The following is a 19570-nucleotide window of genomic DNA, read 5'->3' as shown; positions in this document are numbered from 1 at the left end:
TATCTCTTTAACACTGTGACCAGAATTGTGCATGTTTCAGATGGTGTAGTGTTGGACCAGTGCTCTGCGAGCTCAGTTGATTGCTGAGATTTGACCTCTTCCAGCTATGCAGCCCACTTGCTCTTTTAAACAAATTGAATTTTTTTTTAAAAATTATGTGAGTTCTTACGACCTGGAATGCTGTACAGTACCTGAGAGGGTAGCGACAGCAGATTCAGTAATAACTTTCAAACAGGAGTAGCCGTATACTTAGGGGAAAAGAATCGCAGGGTTATGGGGAATCGGCAGGAGAAGCAGGATTAAGTGGATCACTCTTTCGCAGAGTCAGCACAGGCACCAAGTGTTGAATGTTCCTCTGCTGTCTTTCTACTGCATACTGTGTTGGTATCAATATCCTGGGGGTTATCATTGACCAGAAACTGAACTGGACTAGCCATATAAATACTGTGGCTACAAGAGCAGGTCAGAGACTAGGAATCGTGCGACAAGCAACCCAACTCCTGTCTCCCCAAAGCCTGTCCACCATCCACAAGGCACAATTCAGGAATGTGATGGAACACTCCCTACTTGCCTGGATGAGTGCAGCTCCCACAGCACTCAAGAAGCTTGACACTGTCCAGGACAAAGCAGCCTGCTTGATTGACATTACATCTACAAATATTCACTCCCTCCACTACTGACGCACAGTAGCAGCAAGAGTGTACCATCTACAAGATGCACTGCAGGAATTTACCAAGGCCCCTTCAACAGCACCTTCCAAACCTCACACCACTATCATCTAGAAGGACAAGATCAGCAGGTGCAGGTAGATGGGAACACCACCACCTGGAAGTTCCCGTCCAAGTCACTCACCATCCTGACTTGGAAATATATTGTTGTTCCTTCACTGTCACTGGGTCAAAATCCTGGAACTCCCTTCCTAACAGCACTGTGGGTGTACCTACACCACATGGACTGCAGCAGTTCAAGAAGGCAGCTCACCACCACCTTCTCAACGGCAATAAATGCTGGCCCAGCCAGCAAAACCCACATCCCATGAGTGAATAAAATAAAATTCAGTGATCTATCCACCAGGGCCCCAAGTCTTTCCTTTGTGCTGTGTCTACATAATATTATTTACTTTATATTGTCCCTGTTTACTAGTCCTCCTCAATCTCATTCTTTTTCATTTGTCCATGTTAAATGACATCCCTCTGCCATCTATGGCTGTGGATAGCACTCTCTTCTGAGTCAGAAAGTCGTGACTTCAAGTCCTATACCAGGCACTTGAATTCCTAATCTAGTCTGACACTCCAGTGCAGTAATGAGGGATTTCTGCACTGTTGAAGGTTGCGTCTTTCAGATGAAACATTAAATCAAACCCCCATCTTTCCATCTCAAGTCGATGTAAAAGAACATGTGGCACTATTTTAAAGAGCAGGGGAGTTCTCCCCAGTGTCCTGGCCAATATTCATACCTAAGCAAACATCAATAAACCAAATGATCACATTGCAGTTTGTGGGACCTTACTGTACAGAAATTGGCTGCTGCGCTTTCTACAGAGGGAGGCACAGGGATAATATCTGAAATATAGTCCAAAAATGTAATAATACTGTCTCGTGGCTGGGGGAGTAAAGCAAAGCCCTAATCCTGGTGCAAGTAGATGGAAAAAAATTCAGCATCATCATTATTCAAAGAAAAAGCAGGGCTGCTTTGGTGAACACCAAAAACAGATCACTGGTCATTCATCACTCTTGTCGTTTGTGGGATCTTATCATGCGCAAGTTCTCTCATTTGCCTATAAAACGGCAATGGTTGCACTTCAAAAGTAATTTCTTTTCAAAGACAAAATGAGCTTGTATTTCTTTGGCACTTTTCAGGATATCCCAAAGTTCTTTACAGCCCATGAAGTACTTTTTGAAATCTAGTCCCTGTTATCATGTTAGGGCTGTACTAATGATGTGATGAGATGCTGCTTGCAAGTTGGGGTCAGGAGTATGTTGCCTTCTTGGATTCGGTGGTGGCAGTCATTTCTGTAAGTGGACCAGAGGCCCTTCGTACTTAATTACACACACACGCGCGCACACACACACTACACTTGCAGAATGTCCAAAAATTCTGATTATAACAAGAAACAATTTGACATCTTCAGAGTTTTGTGCTGGGAGCATACGCAGACAAGGATGACTTCTCAGACTTGTTTGATATTAATAGCCATCTGACTTCCACTCCAGATACCTGAGCATATGTTTGAATCCAGATCCTGGGGGTCTAGCCCTCTAACCTGCCATGTCTTTAACCATTAAGGTTAAATTATTGTAAAATATCTGGATTAATAACTTAATATATGTTTTTCTTGCACTGTCAGCAGCCTTCAGTACCATTGTTCAGACAGACGTCTATTGGAAAATCAGTTGTCTCTGAAACAACCTTGTTCTGAATTTCCATTCCAGAAATCAGCATTGACAAATGGTATGCTCCAGCTTTGTAATTGTGTATACCAGCATTCACGGTTAACCTTTGTAATTTTAAAATAACAATGTGATTGTCAGTGCTATGTCTTTAATGATTTGAGTTTGAGTGCTTACTGAAGCTCTTGACAGTCCTTGCTGAAATTGTCCAGGGTTCCCACAATAGACATTTGTTTATGTTTCAAGAATATGAGGTGTTAAATTATAAACCGAAAATGCTGGAAATACTCAGCAGGCCTGGCAACATCTATGGAGACAGTTAGAACTGTTAGAGTTGACCTGAAATGTTAACTTTTACTCTCTCCACTGAGTGTTTCCAACATTTTCAGTTTTTATTTCAGATTTCTGCCTTGTGCAGTATTTTGTACTAATTATGAAGCCTTCCAGGTTGTTATTGTTTATCAGTCTAATTCTTGATTTATTTGTAAAATAGACTTGTTCTACTTTTAAAAGGCATTTTGAATTCAAGAGAATATGAGAGTTAAAATGGTTGAGTTTGTATTATATTTAAAAAGGACAATGAAAAATTCATTCTACTCTTTAAACCTGTGTCCAATTTTCTGTTCCTTTCCTGAAGATGCTAGCTCGTGGCTACTTGGTGAAAGTGGCCATTTATGCATGAGCTTAGCCAGGAAATGGTAGCAGTCGGTTTGACTGAGGTGTGATGGAGGTGACCCTGACCTTGATCTTGCCCAATAGCCAAGCACCCATTCATTCAAGCAGGGGTCCATGGAAAGTGTTTGGGAGAAGATTCCCTGATAAAGTGCCAGGCTGCTCCCTCCCTCCCCTCTCCCTATCCATCTCGTACAATGGGATCCTGAAACTGTCTGTAAATAATCTCCTGCAATCCCACCAGCTAATTAAACATGCTGCAGGAATTAAACCCAGGACTTTCCTGATCTGCCCAATCTGGTATCCCACTGGCAGTTGAATTTGCTTCTTTATTTTGGGAATGGCCACTTGGATTAGGTAGCAGAGGCTGATGTCACTTATGGAGATGTACATAGTGAGCATCGATATCATCAGGAGGAAGGAAAAGAAAGACTTATAACTCAGTGACTAGGACCTTTTCTGACTCCTTAGATTTAAGATTTCCACAAGAGCATTTACCAACATCAGCATGTGCTCCTCCTCCAGTATTTCCGAATAGCTCAGAGCATTGGACAAGGCCTGTAAGTCTGGAATTCATATATCCCTTTGTGATCTGCTGAATTTACGATAGTAATATAGATACGAGCCTTTAAATTATATTGAATGAATTGTGTCTGCTAGCGAACACTTTCCAGTGTGCGTCACACCGGAATAACAAACTTGTAACTTGATTCATTCACCTTTTTTCAAAAAAAAAGTAAGAATTGCATATCTTATTTGGTTAGTGTTATGACACAGCTGATGGTAAATGCTGAGCCGGTCAAATCCCAGAGGGAAACTTGAAACAACTGTCACACCTAATGTTCAATTTGTATGTTCTGAGATGCGGGCTTTGAATTCAGTAACAATAAGACCACTGAGTCTTAAGAGGTATTTATAAAACTAAATTAAACATTTACTAATTACAGATCGTAAGCACATACATATGTCTACAAATTACTGCTACAATAACTTTAAAATCCCCTAATTAATCTGATTCCCAGTTACACCTTCGTTAAGGCAACAGTAAAACACACAGATTTTAAAAGACCCAGGCAAAGTAAACAATATCCTGAACAGTCAAATTCAAAGTGAGTTCTCTTAACTTCAGTGCTTGGAGGCAGCAGTTTGGTACATACAAGCTGATAGAATCTCAAACTTGGTGAATCTTAGACTGCCTACCCTTACACACAGTCATCGCTCCTATATTCAAATAGCCATTGTTTCACTGTCTTTGGACTTTACCTTCTTCGTAATAAAAAAAATCACTCCTAGCACTAACTTTTGCCAGTAGTCTTTGGGAAAAATAAACACACTGGACAGAATATTGAGCTCTGTGGGTTGGATGTGCCTGACCCAGCTGAGCATAAAATGACGTGCAATGATGTCAGGCGAGTGTCCCAATATCATTCCTAGTCCTGTGATGTTTTGTCCGGGTGTGTGCCAGAGTCAGCAGTGCACCCGCCGACAATTAAAAGGCCTATTAAGGCACTAACAAGGTCATTAATTTCAAATTTACGCTCTCCATCCAACCTTACGATTGGTGGGCAGGTGAAAATGCCAAGCGGCCTTTGCACTTTTTAGGAAACCTCATCCATGGGTGGGATAAGGTTTCCTAAAGCAAATAAAATTAAATTTTCACACATGAATTAAAAACATGTACCTGTTAATGTGACAGAGTGGCATGAGGGGACATGTTTTATGACATTTTATTCTCTCCAGTTTTTGTTTAAGCAGCATTTCATCTCCCTGAGGCAGCTCTGTGCCTTGGAGATTGAAGTGCTCTTTCGCGCGTTTGCGCAAAGTTAGCACTAAGCCTGCTCACTGCCCCCCCTCCTGCCCGCACAGGCAGCGCTGGGTGGGCCTTATTTGGCCTGCCTGTGTAAAATTGCTGTGTCGATCGCGGGCGGTGGTTGGGTTTCCAACTGCCTGCCCCCATCGAGCACCCCTGCCAAGGGTAAAATTCTGCCCACTGTTTCTAAACTTCACCTGGCTAGGTGACACATTTCACCCCTCCTTTGAAAACAATCTAGCCTGGCTCATTTAAAAATGAAACAAAAACAAAAAAAATGCTGGAAAAACACAGCAGGTCTGACAGCATCTGTAGAGAGAAAGACAGAGTTAGCGTTTCAAGGTTTCAAGTCTGTATGACTCTTCTTCAGAGCCATACGGACTTGAAACATTAACTCTGTCTTTCTCTCTACAGATGCTGTCGACCTGCTGAGTTTTTCCAGCATTTTTTGTTTTTGTTTCAGATTTCCAGCATCTGCTGTATTTTGCCTCTATCATTTAAAAATGAAATGTCCTTTTACACCTTTACATTCTAAACTTGCCCCCATGTTTACATCAAAGCCTTCAGACCAGCTGCCTTTAATCCAATTAAGTCTCTCTCACTCACGCACGTACAGATACCACTATTTTACAATAAATTTCAGTAACATTATGGAATTATTATATCTTTTTGACAATTAGCACACCTTGTCCTTGGAGTTGGTAGAGTTTCTTCTGTAAAATTGCATTGCGCTCCTCCCCTCAAAGATTCACAAGACTCTGCTTTTGGTTTTGTCTATTGTCAACAGTGTTATTTTATGTTCATCTTCTACAATGTTTACACTGAGATTGAAAGTAAGCGTTGTGATCCATGAAACGATGCTGAGTAGGGAAATCCCTATTGTTAGACTTGTGAGAGAAGGTTGGAAGAAATAGGGGGTTCCTTGCCCTTGATAGGGCGCCACTGAGATATTAACTGTTATGCAAGATAAATCCAGAGCGTTACTTCAATGTAAACATCAATAGGAGGATTTGGTTTCAAACTGGAGAAAGGCGACTTGAGGACTGAGTCAGGGAATCTTTCAAAACTTGGGAATAAGCCTCTGATAGCACAGTAAGATTCAGATTCTCCAGTTAAGCAGGGAAGGGAGCACAGGTAAGTTATTTCTCTAGATGAACTAACTTGTTTTGCTATTCCTGCATTTTGTCTATGAATTTTTCAAGTCATCCAATACAACATCAAAGTGTGCATGGCTCAGCACTTTTCCAGGGTTGCCATCTTTCTGGTATGGTGATTGTACGGAAAATATTTTTATACAAAACACTTTTGCAATGATTTTTTTTTACTGTGGTGATATAGTGGAGTTGGAAAATACCCCACCACAGTAAAGTAAGTGGATTGCCTTGTCCAGTAACTTTGCCTCATAGCAACAGCAATTTATTTATATAACACCTTTAATGCTGTAAAACATCCCAAGGCATTTCACAGAAGCGTTATCAAATAGAATTTAACACCAAGCCGCATGAGATATTAGAGCAGATGACCAAATGTTTGGTCAAAGACCGATGTAGGTCTTAAGGAGCATCTTGAAGCAGGAGAGAGAGGTGGAGAGGTTTGAGGAGGGAATTCCAGAGCTTGGGTCCAAGGCAGCTGAAGGCATGTCTACCAGTGGTGGACGATGAACATTGGCAATTGGAGGAACGCTAAGATCTCGGAGGACTGGAGGAGGCTATAGCGGTACAGAGGGTTGAGGCTATGGAGGGGCCGGAACACGATGAGAGCCACCACCACTGTTTGCCGATACCTGAGATATCATTTTAATTTTGCGCTATTTTGCTCAATGTAGATGTTTACTCCATGAATCGATATCTTTTCGGGTATTTTGTAGATCTAACACTATAGGCTTGAAGCTTGTTTTGCACATTTTAAAAGTTGTTAGTCAGTTTGAGCATGACCGTTGCTTTATTTAATGCAGTGCTTCTCCAAACATTTTTGGTTGAAGGACCCATTTTCAACTGGATTAGTAAGCACAGAACCACCCCGCCCCATGCTCCATCTAAATTATAATGCAATACTCAACGTGCAAGTGCTGCACGTAAAGTGTGTTTTAATAATTCTTTTCATGCCACTGGCAGCGCTCTTTCATGTATGCTGTCTTCCTAGATGAGACAGCTAGCCCACACTGCACTACATGTGTGGCAGCTGCACATTTGGTGGTTGCTCTTAGCTGCTGCTGCTTATCTCACACTTTCACATTACTTCATGGGCCCCCTAAAAAGTGTCGATGTGCCCCCCGGTTGTCCACGGACCCCAGTCCGAGAAACTCTGCTTCAATGTGAAGCACTGCAAATGAGTCAAAGCTTAAATTGTTTTGTCGTTATTTCCAGCTGGAGTTGACTGCACTACCATCTGGTTACTGTCGATTTTATTTCACCACCGTTAAAGGATGCAAGAAAAAAAAGTGCAGGTTTGGACATGAAGTTAAAAAAGGAGATGAAAAAGTAAATGCCTTACTTCACTACTTAATACCATTGAATTTTCAATATACTTGCTGAGCTGTAGTATTTTTGTATTGCATTGTAAGACAAATCATTGATCATCGTGTCTTGCAGGGTTCTGCTCTCTTTAGTAATTTATCAGCCTAACCATTTTAGTATTTACTTATTTTGAAATTATTCACTAATAATTTGAATCATTGATGAGGAAAAAATTGTAATACTGAATCTTTTACCTTTTTGTTTGAATTTGAACTGTGTAAATGAACAAACTTTTTTTTCTGCATGTATAGACATTATTCTTTTTGAGTTAATTACGATTTCAGGATGATCCACTGAAACTCTTTTTGCCCATTCATTTTACCTTTTCCAGTTCTGTATGGAGATTGTTCAGAAGTTTTTGGAGACGGGAAAACTGCATCTCCTACTACGTGCAGGTAGGAATAAGCCTGCTAGCTGCTGCTCTCTCTGAGGCTTTTATTCCTCATTGGTTTTTAATTGTAGCATTACTTCTAGCGGTACAATTAATTTGGGTAATGTAGCATTGTGGTTATGTTACTGCACTATTAACTGGTATTGCATTAGCTGGAGATTTTAAATTCAGACAATTAAATATTTCTAGAATGAAAAGCGAATAACAGTAATGGTGACCATGAAACTACCAGATCATGGTTAAAAACCCATCTAGTACACTAATGTCCTTTTTAGGGAAAGAAATCTGCTGTCCTTACCCAGTCTGGCCTTTGTGCAACTCCAGACCTTCAACGCAGTTGAATCTTAACTGCCCTCTGAAATGGCCTAGCAAGCCCCTCAGTTGTCTTTAGGGCAATTAGAGTTTGATGATACAAACAAAAATGCCGGAAAAACTCAGCAGATCTGGCGGCATCTGTGGAGAGAGAAACAGAGTTAATGTTTCAAGTCTGTACCCAGAAGGAAAAAACAGTTCGGACCAGTACTGTTATTTCCCAGTTTTTACTGGTGTTCCATTTTAAGGCATACAAGACCAGTTCAGACCAGTGTGCTTATTTCCCAGTTTTTACTGTTCTTTCATTCTGGGTATGTCTCTTCATACAGACTCAAAACATTAACTCTCTCTCCACTGATGCTGCCAGAGTTTTTCAGGCATTTTCTGTTTCTTTTCAGATTTCCAGCATCTGCAGTATTTTGCTTTCATCTTAAGGATTGAAAATAACTGCTGGTCTTCCCAACTGCATCCACATTCTGTGAATGAATGAATAATAAAAATAATTAAGTGACTGCGTTTCAATTGGAAAAATTGCATGGAATGGGAGTGCTTCAAGTTAGTAAAAAAGCCAAGATTATTCTCTTCCAGAAACCTTGAATCACATCCTAAAATTGATAACTTCCAGAGAGGGAAATGATCTTACTATCTTAGTGAATGGCCTTTTGCACTCATGTGTGAAATGCGAGGGGGCCTGGGAACCCCAATGTCCTATACCAAGGTCATGTTAATTATTTAGGTTTTTTTTATATATTTAGGCCATTATTTGGCTGCACCTCACCAGTCCGCCACCTTCTGTTAATGTGGTTGTATTGTGCTTTCTGCCGTACATCAGGAATGGTCAACAAAGAAGGTGTTAATGCTATTATGAAGTCTAAACTTTGATAAGTGAGCTTTCAGCTGAAAGAGAAATAATAGATGAGTAAATATAAGTAAATCACCAAATGGGTTTTATAGATGAGAAACAAATTGGTGTCAAACTGAGAAACTATGTCAGCCATGACGTTTTGACTGAGATGGCAACGGTCAGCATTGAAAAGGCAAAATGGGTGCAGTTTGAAATGAGTGCACTATGACCATCTCGGCTTGAATCTGCAAGAGTGGGGCAAATAAAAAGGAATGGTTCCAGAATTAATACTTGTGGGACGTGCATCAACCAGCTGAGTTTTTAAACATGTTACTGCTGCGTGAAGCAGATCATTCACAGTGCTTCCAGCAACTCAAGCTTGGGTAGGGGAAACAAAAACAGAATTACCTGGAAAAACTCAGCAGGTCTGGCCGCATCGGCGGAGAAGAAAACTCTCTTTTCTTCTCCGCCGATGCTGCCAGACCTGCTGAGTTTTTCCAGGTAATTCTGTTTTTGTTTTGGATTTCCAGCATCCGCAGTTTTTTTGTTTTTATCTTGGGTAGGGGAACTTGCCGTAGTTTCAGCACCAGGGCAGTTTCTCCTGATAAGTCACATCAGAGTTCGAAGCTTGGTGCTGATCGATCTTTCTTGAGTTTCCCAGTTTGGCCAGGAAGCTAAGGAAGGGTAGTTTGGTGATCTGTGGCTCCTGGTGCTGCTTCAAGCAGGTGAGATGGGGAGTATTGGACTGGCTGCAAGCGTGGAAAAATTATTGAAGATAGAATAAAAGTTTCTTAATCCCAATAGTGATGCAGTGTGTATGCTTTTCTTACTCAGTAAGAACATTTAGAAGTTACTACAGAAATTTTCCACCTGGCATTTACTGTAGTTCCCAAGTGATGAACAGACTACTTTTCGTACTGTTGAACTTGCGTATGTTGCAAGAAGTTTTTGAGCTGCTCAATATGGCTGTAATCATGAAGGTGTTGGTGAGTACTTGTTTTGTTAATCCAGACTAAAGGTAATAAATTTTCCTACCTCTTGGCAATACATAATGTACAAAATAATCAGAATCAAAGCGCTGACTGTTTCATTGAACTTGGGGATGTTGGTGCCTGCTTTCGGTATGATCGGTGTTGTAAACTGATACAACTCAATCACCTCAGACAGGTGGCAGTCAGTAGCTGTTAGTTTTGAATATGTTAAGCTTTAAACTGTTAACCATAATATTTGCCAAGTTGCTCTTTTATTGATGTGGCAACGTATCCCTGATCTACTCTGAATTTTGAATGGTAAAACTTTAAAAGTACCAGGTAGAATTGTTAAGCTGTGTAGAAGGGCAATAACCTCTGGGAACTGTGCATCAGGATTTCATTTTTTTTATTTAAGGGAATACTGGGTAAGAAATTTTCCCACAGATCTTCAGATGCTTTCTTGTGAAACTTTTTGATACTCTGCAAGCCAGTTTTTTTTTCTCCTATAAGATTATTTCTTCAAAGTTGTCAAGGTGTCACTAAACAAGTCTGGGTAAGCAGGTTTTCATTGCCAGTATTCCCCTACTTTGTTATTAGATGTTTGGCAACTTGCTTCCTCTTAAAAGCCATGGGCATTTTCAGTTTGCTGACATTGACACACAGTGGTACCAGATGCCAGATTCTGAGAAACTTTTCTGGCCATTGACTACTGGGACTCATCTCTTTAACATCTTAATACCAGGATCTTGAAACATGAGCCCATTTCTGAAGCGCCTTTCAGAAATTGAAGAACTTGTAGACCATTATAGTCCCTGTCTCTGAAAATTGCCTAGTATTCATTCTTGCCTTTCCAACAAAAAAAATCAATAATTCATATACCATTCACACTTGATTATTCCACTTTTTTTTAACCCCTCCTGTATCTTCGTGTACCCTCTCTTATGCATGGCTGGGAGACATACAGAATAGAGAAAGAAAAAATTAGATTCAGATAAATGGAGCTGGCTAGAAAAAGTACACGGAATGCAGAGGGGAAAAAGCAGAAGACATAGAGAGAATTGGAGAGTGGGCGAAGAGTGGGGAGAATTAGAGTGGGATAGTGAGCAAAGACTAATGGTTGAAGAATGGGAAAGGAGCAGAGAGACAGGATGGGAAAGTGGGAAATGAACAGCCAAGAAGGTTATATCTGACAGTAACAACACAAGAGAAAAAGACCAATAATATAAAGCAAAATGAAAATCTAGTTTTCTTAAACTCCTCCAAGATGGAGGCCATTCAACCCAGCGTAGCTGTGCTGATTCTTCTAAAGAACCATCCAGTTAATCTTGCTCCCCCTGTTCCCCCATTAGCTGTGCAAATTTTTCCTTTTCCAATATATAGCCAATTTCCTTTCAAAATCTATTTAATCTGCTTCCACCACCCTTTTTCAGGGAGCACATTCCAGATCACAACTCACTGCATAAAAATAATTTCTCCTCATCTCCTGTCTGATTCTTCTACCAATTTCTGTAAATTTGTGTCATCTGGTTACTGACCCTCCTGCCATGGGAACAGTTTCTCATTTATTTACTTTTATCAAGACCCCTCATAATTTTTAATACCTCTATTAAAACTCTCCCTTAACCGCTCTGTTCTAAAGGGGCCAATCCCAGATTCTGTCATCACGATAGATAACTGTCCTTTATCTCCTTTTTTATAGTCATTAACAAACAAGATTAGAAATAGAAATATGCAGTTAACAGAATGCTACTAAACATATGAAAAATACTTTCTCTTCTAGCCAGAAGGTGACATTTTACTGAATGTATTTAACCTTGTGGTATCCACGGACTCAAGGGCCATGATTCCTAATCTTATAGAGATAACCTGTAAGGTAGGGGTCACTGCTGGGTATTTTTTTTTTTTTACACACGTGATAGAAATGCAATGTGGTTGCTCTGTGATTGAATTTTAGATTTTGCTACATAAATTGACAAATTTGCTGAAGAAGTATTATTAAATGGACTTATTCAATGATATCTGTATTACGGAGTACAAGTTTCTGTCTGTCTGGCTCTCTGTCTTTCTGGCTCAATAACTAATCTCATTACCTCATGTAGAAAGAGTTCAACCGTATTATTGCTAGAAATAGACATGGTGAGATTTTTAATTTTGCAGCGTTTTCAGGAGTATAATCTTAACCAACATTTTGCTGCTTCCACAAGGAAAAGAAGCCACTTCTTTTGACCTTATGCTCTTTTGTGGTCTCAAACCATAGCAAGGTTGTCTCTGACTTTTGCTTCCCCCACCCCCTTACCTGAGATATCTCCCCCTGGGGTTTTTCTTCTCTTGTCTCTCCTAATTCACTATCCAACTCCCAATTCATTCTCTTCAGGCCCCGCATCCTGTTCTTTAATTCAAAAGTGATCTCCTTTGCTCTCTAGTTTTTTGGCACTTATAATGGTACATATTCCAGGAAGGATAGGCACATTAGAAATGTTCTGTTGATATGCATATTTATTGAAAACTTTCTTACGGATGCAAAAGCAAGATACTGGAGATCTGAAATAAGAATAGAAAATGCTGGAATTACTCAGATCAGGAAGCATCTGTGGAGAGAGAAACGGAGTTAACATTTCAGGTTGATGACCTTTCATCAGATCTGGAAGAAGCTAGAGATTTAATAGTTTAAAGCCTATTGACCTGAAATGTTAACATTCTCTCTCTCTTGCGCGCTCTCTCTCTCTCTCTCTCTCTCTCTCTCTCTCCCGCTCTCTCTCTGCAGATGCTGCCTGACCTGCTGAGCTTTTCCAGCATTTGCTGTTTTTATTTGAGATTTCCAACATCTGCAGTATTCTACTTTTTGCTCAAAGAGCTTGTGCATCAGATTTGTGTTACACATCTTAAAAATAGATGGGACTTCAGCTGTCAATTAAATATGTAATGCACAATGAACCATTCTAATTTTGGAAAACTGTAGAAAACATTCAATCAAAATTGTATTCATTTAATGAATGTCAGGGAAGATATCAGGAATGCTGGCTCAGAGGGGAAAGCGTTACCCACTGAGCCGTGGCATGTTTTACATTTGCAAATGGAGTTCTAATTAAGTGGCTGCATTTGAGCTAAAAACTAATGGGGTAAGTGTCAGTTATTAAAATTTAGATGTATTTAAGGTTTTTCATAAAGTAATTAGTGAACTTTTACAGCTTGTGGAAGTGGGACTTAAGTTCCAGTTGGATCAGTTTAACTACATGATACATCTGCTGAATCAACTGCAGGTGTCTCACCAAGAAGTACATTTCATCATGGCACTTAAACCCAGGTAAGCAGTTGCCCATTTTGTTCTCCTGTTAGCTTGTATAAAGTTGCAAGCCTATGACACTAAAAGAGTTGGCCCTGGTTTTTTTAAGTGATGTGTGTGATGGCTGAATCAGTATATATGGGCTTCACTTGGACTTTTGAAGGGTTGATTGAAATTATATGGGCATGTACTATTGGCTCATGGAAAATAAATGACTCATTTGAAGGTCTATTTCAATCCATTTCAATTCTAATGGGGATGCAGGAGCAGAGGGACTTGTGTGTGTACATGTGCATAAGACATTGAAAGTGACAGACAAGTTCAGAGCACAGTTAATAAAGCATACAGCATCCAAGGCTTTATTAAAAGGGGTATGGAGTACAAGAGCAAGGAGGTTATGTGGAACTTATATAAGACACTAGTTCGGCCTCAGCTGGAGTATTGTGCCCAGTTCTGTGTGTCGCACTTTTAGGAAGGATATGAAGGCATTGGAGAGAGTGAAGAAAAGATTCACGAGAATGATTCCAGAGATGAAGAACTTCAGTTATGTGGATAGATTGAAGAAGTTATGACTGTTCTCCTTGGAGTAAAGAAGGCTGAGAGGAGATTTGATATAGGCATTCAAAATCATGCAGCATCTGGACGGAATAGACAGGGAGAAATTGTTCCCACTCATGAAAGGATAGAGAATGAAAGGGCACAGATTTAAAGTAATTAGTAAAAGAAGCAAAAACAGCAGGAGGAAAGCTTTTTTCCACACAGTGGTTAAGGTCTGGAATGCACTGCCTGAGAGTATGGTGGAGGCAGGTTCAATCGAGGCATTCAAGAATGTGCAGGGCTACAGGGAGAAGTTGGATGTTAAGACCAGGTGAGGAAGTGTGCAAGGATTTCCCCTCTTTTTCCCACTTCTCAATTGATTGTAATGAGTTTTTTGTAATTTTATAAGGATGAATGTGCCAATTCATTCTTGTACGCACTTAATTGTTTACGTGCTGATTGCAGAGAACGCAGTCCGGCTTTTTTGAATTTAAACGAATAAGGGGTTAGTTTTTGTGCTAAAAACGCACCTAGGTAATAATATTAAAAAGATGGTAAACCCACGTCCTGATTTCACAACGTTTGTGCATGCGGACATGCACACCCACTCAAAAATACAGGTTACAAAGTAGCGAGGATGAATCTGAATTTGGCCAAAAGTTAAAACAAGAAAAGGCAAGTAAACAGAGTTAATTGATTGCATGTCTTTTTGTGATGTTTGTGGCTGAGGCAGTTCTTAAAGCTGTAGCCCTTGGTTTTTTTTCTCTGTGAAACACTGCTTTGGAATTTGAAGTCATCTTTAAAATTTCTCTCTGCTGTTCACAGTATTGTATAAGCAGGCAGTGTTCAAGTTAGTTGAGAGAGAGAGGAGAGGCTGACAACCTCCCGCTGCTGGTTTCATCTGCTCTTCAGGCGTTACTTTTAAGATTGCTCCAAAGCAAGCAATGTTTTATGATAAAAGACATTTCAAAATGGTGTTCCTGATCAAATGACCTCTCTCCATGGTGCTGAGTAATTCACAGAAGGTAATTGATTAGCTGAAAACACTTTGGCTATTATGTTATGGCTGAGGGGATTAATTTTTTAAGGTCCAAGCCATCACTTTTTGAATGACCCATTCTCTCATGTAATGAGCGAGGAAGAATATTTCTAAACCTCCAAGGTGGCCATGGTCTCTGCACATTGTCTACAGCCTGACGGGAATGAAATGTAGCTATTATAGTGATCTAAACGGTGGCAGCCATTTTAAGTTTCCGTCCATCTTTGAATTAATCCTTAACATTGGCAGGCATGAAATTCAACAGGAGGATTGCCTGGACATGCCTTGATTATAATCCATGTTGGAAACTTCCAGATACTTGACCAACTTGCAGCTGCAGACATGTCAGATGACCTCTGGCCTTAAGTCAGTGTCTTTGTTTTAACAGTTGAAACTACCTTTTGTTTAATTTCCATATGCGAGTCCAGCAGACGAAATTGAAATTTAAAATTTGACATTAACACACTTCTGTAGCCTGAGAGAATGCATGAAGTGAATTGCTCATTCAGGGAGGTGGTGCAGACATGGTGGGCCGAATGGCTACCTTCTGTGCTGTAACATTTGTGATTCTGTGAAGTGGAGAGGAGGGATTAGTTTAATTTATTGCTGCCCATTATCACATGCTGAGAAAGTTGGGAGGGACAAATATATTTATCGTTATAAAAGTTTTTTTTTATCTGTCTGTAGTAAGAGAAATGCTATTTTCCAGGACCAATCAAAAATACTGTCTTGGGGAGATTTGTTACAAACCTGAGCCATCTGATGGGCCACAGTGATCTTTCAGGCATCTCTGGCTCACTGAATAGCAACATAAAATATTTGCTAGTAATTTTCAAAACTGTTCTGTCTTAAAACATTGCAGCATTACATATAATCTCACAGTACGGAACGAGGCTATTCAGCTAAGATAAAGGCAAAATACTGCAGATGCTGAAAACCTGCAACAAAAACAAAAAATGCTGGAAAATCCCAGCAGGTCTGACAGCATCTGTGGAGAGAGAAACAGAGTTAACGTTTCACGTCCTGTATTACTCTTCTTCAGAACTAAAGGGAAGTAGAAATGTGGTGAAATATATACTGTTTAAGGGGGGGTGGAGCAGATGAAGCTGGATAGAAGGCCAACGATAGGTGCAGGCAAAGGAGAGATTGCAAAATATGAATTTAAAAAATAATGCAAATAAGTGGGTGGAAAAATGTTTTTAAAAAAAATGAATATAGAAAAAAGGGGGCGGGGATGGAAAGAGTGAGTTCATGGTCTGAAGTTGTTGAACTTAATGTTAAGTCCAGAAGGCTGTAAAGTGCCTAATTGGAAGTTGAGGTGCTGCTCCTCCAGTTTGCGTTGAGCTTCACTGGAACATTGCAGCAGGCCAAGGACAGACATGTGGGCACGAGTGCCCACTTTACAGCCTTCCGGATTTAACATTGAGTTCAACAACTTCAGGCCATGAACTCTCTCTCCATCCCCATGCCCCTTTTGATCCCCTTTTTTTATATTCATTTTTATTTTTTAACTTTTTTTTCTCCACTTATTTTCATTTTTTAATTTATTTCCATTTTTTTTCATTGTTTTATCCCCAGCTTTTAGCCTATTTTCGATCTTTTTTCCCCACCACTGTCCCCTCCCCCCACTAGGGCCATCTGTCACTTTCCAGAGTGCTTACCCTGGTCCAGCCATTATCACATTTTGCTTTCCACTCTTAATGTCACCATTAGCACTTCCTTTAGTTAGTACCACTGCTATTAACAACCCTTTGACCTTTTGTTTATGACATCTTTTGCAATCTCTCCTTTGCCGCCACTAAGCTGGCCTTCTATGCAGCTTCTCCTATTCCATCCCCACCCCCCCCCCCAAACAATATATATTTCATCACATTTCTACTTCCCTTTAGCTCTGACGAAGATCATACAGACTCGAAACATTAGCTCTGTCTTTCCACAGATGCTGTCAGACCTGCTGAGGCTATTCAGCTGATGCTGCCTGTATTGACTCTTTTGAAAGAGCTATAACAATTAGTCCCATTCCCTCTGCACTTTCCCATAACACTGTAAATTTTTCCTCTAAGTATATATCCAATTCCCTTTTGAAAGTTACAATTCTTTTTCTCTTCCAGGTTACTTTCTCATCAAGCAGAACCAGAAGAGGTGTTTGACTTGAATTTTGCAATAGCTGAAATAGAGGTGTTTAGATTTTTTTTTTTCAAAAGTGTTCTTAAATCTGCTAATATTTATGTAAATGTTCTGGACACTGAGTGCTTTAGGCTTGTGGGTATAAAGGCTACCATCAGAAAATTCTGATATATAAATAGACGCTTCAGCTGGAACCAGTGTTACTGACCCTCTAGGATTGATCTAGAGTCTCGGAGTTAAAGATTAATCTCCAGTACACTGCTGTGAGCAAAACCCAAGGAGAGTAACCATAGGGGCATAGAAATAACTTCCATTTTTTTTGATGGTTACAAAATTATTGGTAAATGAGGAAAGAAAAAAGCTATTTGGCTGTGTTGGGGAGTCGGAGGTGAGAGTTCACGTGATGAGCCCTCCAATAACATGTCCACCGAGAGCTGGCAACCCTAGTTTGGAATCGCCTTGACTGTCCTTCAGGTGTTCTCTTCTTCAAAAGTGTGTGCTGGCAAGCAGCAGCAAGTTTGTTATAAAAGGGGCTATTTTATTTCCCTCTGTTTCATCAAAGATCTGACCTAGACTTCACCTGCAACCCACCCTTGTTTGCCTGCTGCCCTTTTTCAAAGTTAACCTGTATTCCCCCTCTCACCTGAGGACCTTTTTTGTTTCAGGTGCATTACTGTTCACAGAATGAGAAAAGTGATCTTGTCAATTTTTGAAAAATAATCTTTAGTACTTGTTTCTGTCGTAGAAATTTGCTTGCAATAAGAATTATTTCCCACTAAACGATTGAAAGGGAAAGGTAAAGCTCGTAATGCAAGCAGGTTTTATACACTCTAAAGGCCAGTCATGTGAGAGAAAACATCTTGTGTAGGACCAGTCAACCAGACAGACCTCCAAAACAGTGCAGCTTTGAATCCTGGTTCCAAACTCTATTTGATCCTGATTGTGAATCAAGGCGAGCCTGCTTGGATCAGGGAACCTTTGTAATCCTGACACAGGTTGAGTGACATTAACAGTGCATCTCGATGGGCTTTAAAATGGTAGTTCAATAATTGTTATGCTTATAATTTTGTTTGTATGCCAGCAGGTATCCATTAGTGTTGCTCACGTTAAGTCTGAGGATGTGATGCTTTATAACAGATCACAGGATGTTACAATGCACTGGCCACTTAGCCCACTAAATCTGCATTAATGATTTCCTCAGTTTGAACATCCTAGTCCAATTTCACACTCCTTGCTTCCCATAACTTTTCAATGGTCAGTTTAGACTCACCCAGATTTGCAGTTTTCTTTTGTCTGCCTTTGCTGATTTCTTTCTCATCTTGTGCAGTTTAACCTATTTCAATCTTCCTACCTCTTTGTTTTCTGGTTCTAAATCTTACTTTCCCTTTCAGTCTACTCTTATTTCTTGCTCGTGTCATTTTAATTGAAATCTTCCCTCTCAACTCCTAAATAACCTCTTCACAAGAATAAAGGTTCCAGTTCTATTCAAATGTAGGCTATTCTGTTGATACAGCTCATTACTGCTTCAGGAACCTGAATCCTTGCCCCATATATATGATAGCTCTAGCTGTGTATTTACCTCCCAAAACTGGCTGTTCTTGCCTGGGCTGGTGATGAATTGGCTAGCAATCTTTTAAACATTGCTGCTGTTTTCCTTTGGAATCTTTCCTCTAACTCCTTGTTCTTTTTGCAGGACCTGTCCTACTTTTCCCTTGTCATCACTTAATCGCAGACAGTGTTTTCTGGCTGATTCCTCCTTCCTTTTCAGAGGCTTCTTTACATGAGAGGCATCACACCATCTGGGACTTCCTTTTACACATTGCACAATTGACTGTCTGCTCCTCTGACTATTATGGCTCCTAATACTACTGCAAATCTTTACCCAACCTTCGTTTGACCACCTACGATGGAGTTACTGTTTGTCCGTATGATGAGTACTGTTCATCTATCCGCCCCATGGGAGTTTCCTGCATTATTTCTAATTTCATACTAATGCTGCAGGAATCTAAACCCCTCCCATACCAGGCCTCTGTATTTACACATTAAGCATTACCGAAGCAGCCAGCTTAAAGACTTAACATTGATAAGTAATCCTGAGGTTACCACCTTTTTTGAGGTTCTGCTACTTTCTACTCAACTCACCCTCCTTTGCTTCTCTATTCCTCCCTAGCTGTGGGATGATGACCTGCTGCTGTGCTGTTCTGGGAAGTCTTCCTCATTCTGTTTGCAGTTACTTTGTAAACTCAAGTATTTCCAGATGAACTCAAGAATTACTATTTATTTCAACTGTGGTGCTTTCAAGTTGATTTCTGGGCTTTACACTTGTTAAAAGGGGCAGTGAAGATATGGAGCGAAAGAGAAGCTGATCTCTGAAAAACAGGCATGAGGATCGCATTGCGTGATTAACCCGCATCTATTCGTTGCACTGCAGGCAGAATGGTAAATTCATGCTGTTTGCTGCTTCCCGCAATCGCTGCATGCAGTCAGCATTACTAGCACTGTTCATTGGCTCCAAGCACTAGCAAGGGTCCCGGTTTTAGTGTGAGCAGCCAGCACTAAAAGACTGCACAAACAACTCCCAGCAAAGGTCGGTGCTGCAGTTGAAGCACAGACTGCTGCCTTCATGGTTCAGATTATCACTGTTCAGAAGAACTTCCAGACCATTACAGCAGTCTGTT

At 40.3% G+C, this 19570-nt stretch overlaps 1 protein-coding gene across 1 annotated transcript in view; it reads left to right on the top strand.

Annotated features, from left to right (window-relative positions):
* Positions 1–19570, top strand: part of topaz1 (testis and ovary specific PAZ domain containing 1) — a 62685-nt gene that overhangs the window by 15727 nt on the left and 27388 nt on the right. The window contains exons 7-14 of the mRNA XM_041190228.1: positions 2348–2451; positions 3534–3622; positions 7239–7352; positions 7720–7783; positions 9770–9921; positions 11687–11779; positions 13095–13210; positions 16877–16943. Of these exons, the coding sequence (XP_041046162.1) occupies positions 2348–2451; positions 3534–3622; positions 7239–7352; positions 7720–7783; positions 9770–9921; positions 11687–11779; positions 13095–13210; positions 16877–16943 (799 nt within the window). The remainder of the gene's footprint in view (positions 1–2347; positions 2452–3533; positions 3623–7238; positions 7353–7719; positions 7784–9769; positions 9922–11686; positions 11780–13094; positions 13211–16876; positions 16944–19570) is intronic.

The sequence above is a fragment of the Carcharodon carcharias genome, chromosome 6 (assembly GCF_017639515.1).
Source record: "Carcharodon carcharias isolate sCarCar2 chromosome 6, sCarCar2.pri, whole genome shotgun sequence".
NCBI classification, from domain to species: domain Eukaryota; kingdom Metazoa; phylum Chordata; class Chondrichthyes; order Lamniformes; family Lamnidae; genus Carcharodon; species Carcharodon carcharias.
Note: the sequence above shows the minus strand (reverse complement) of the source record. Positions and strands in the feature narration are given on the sequence as shown.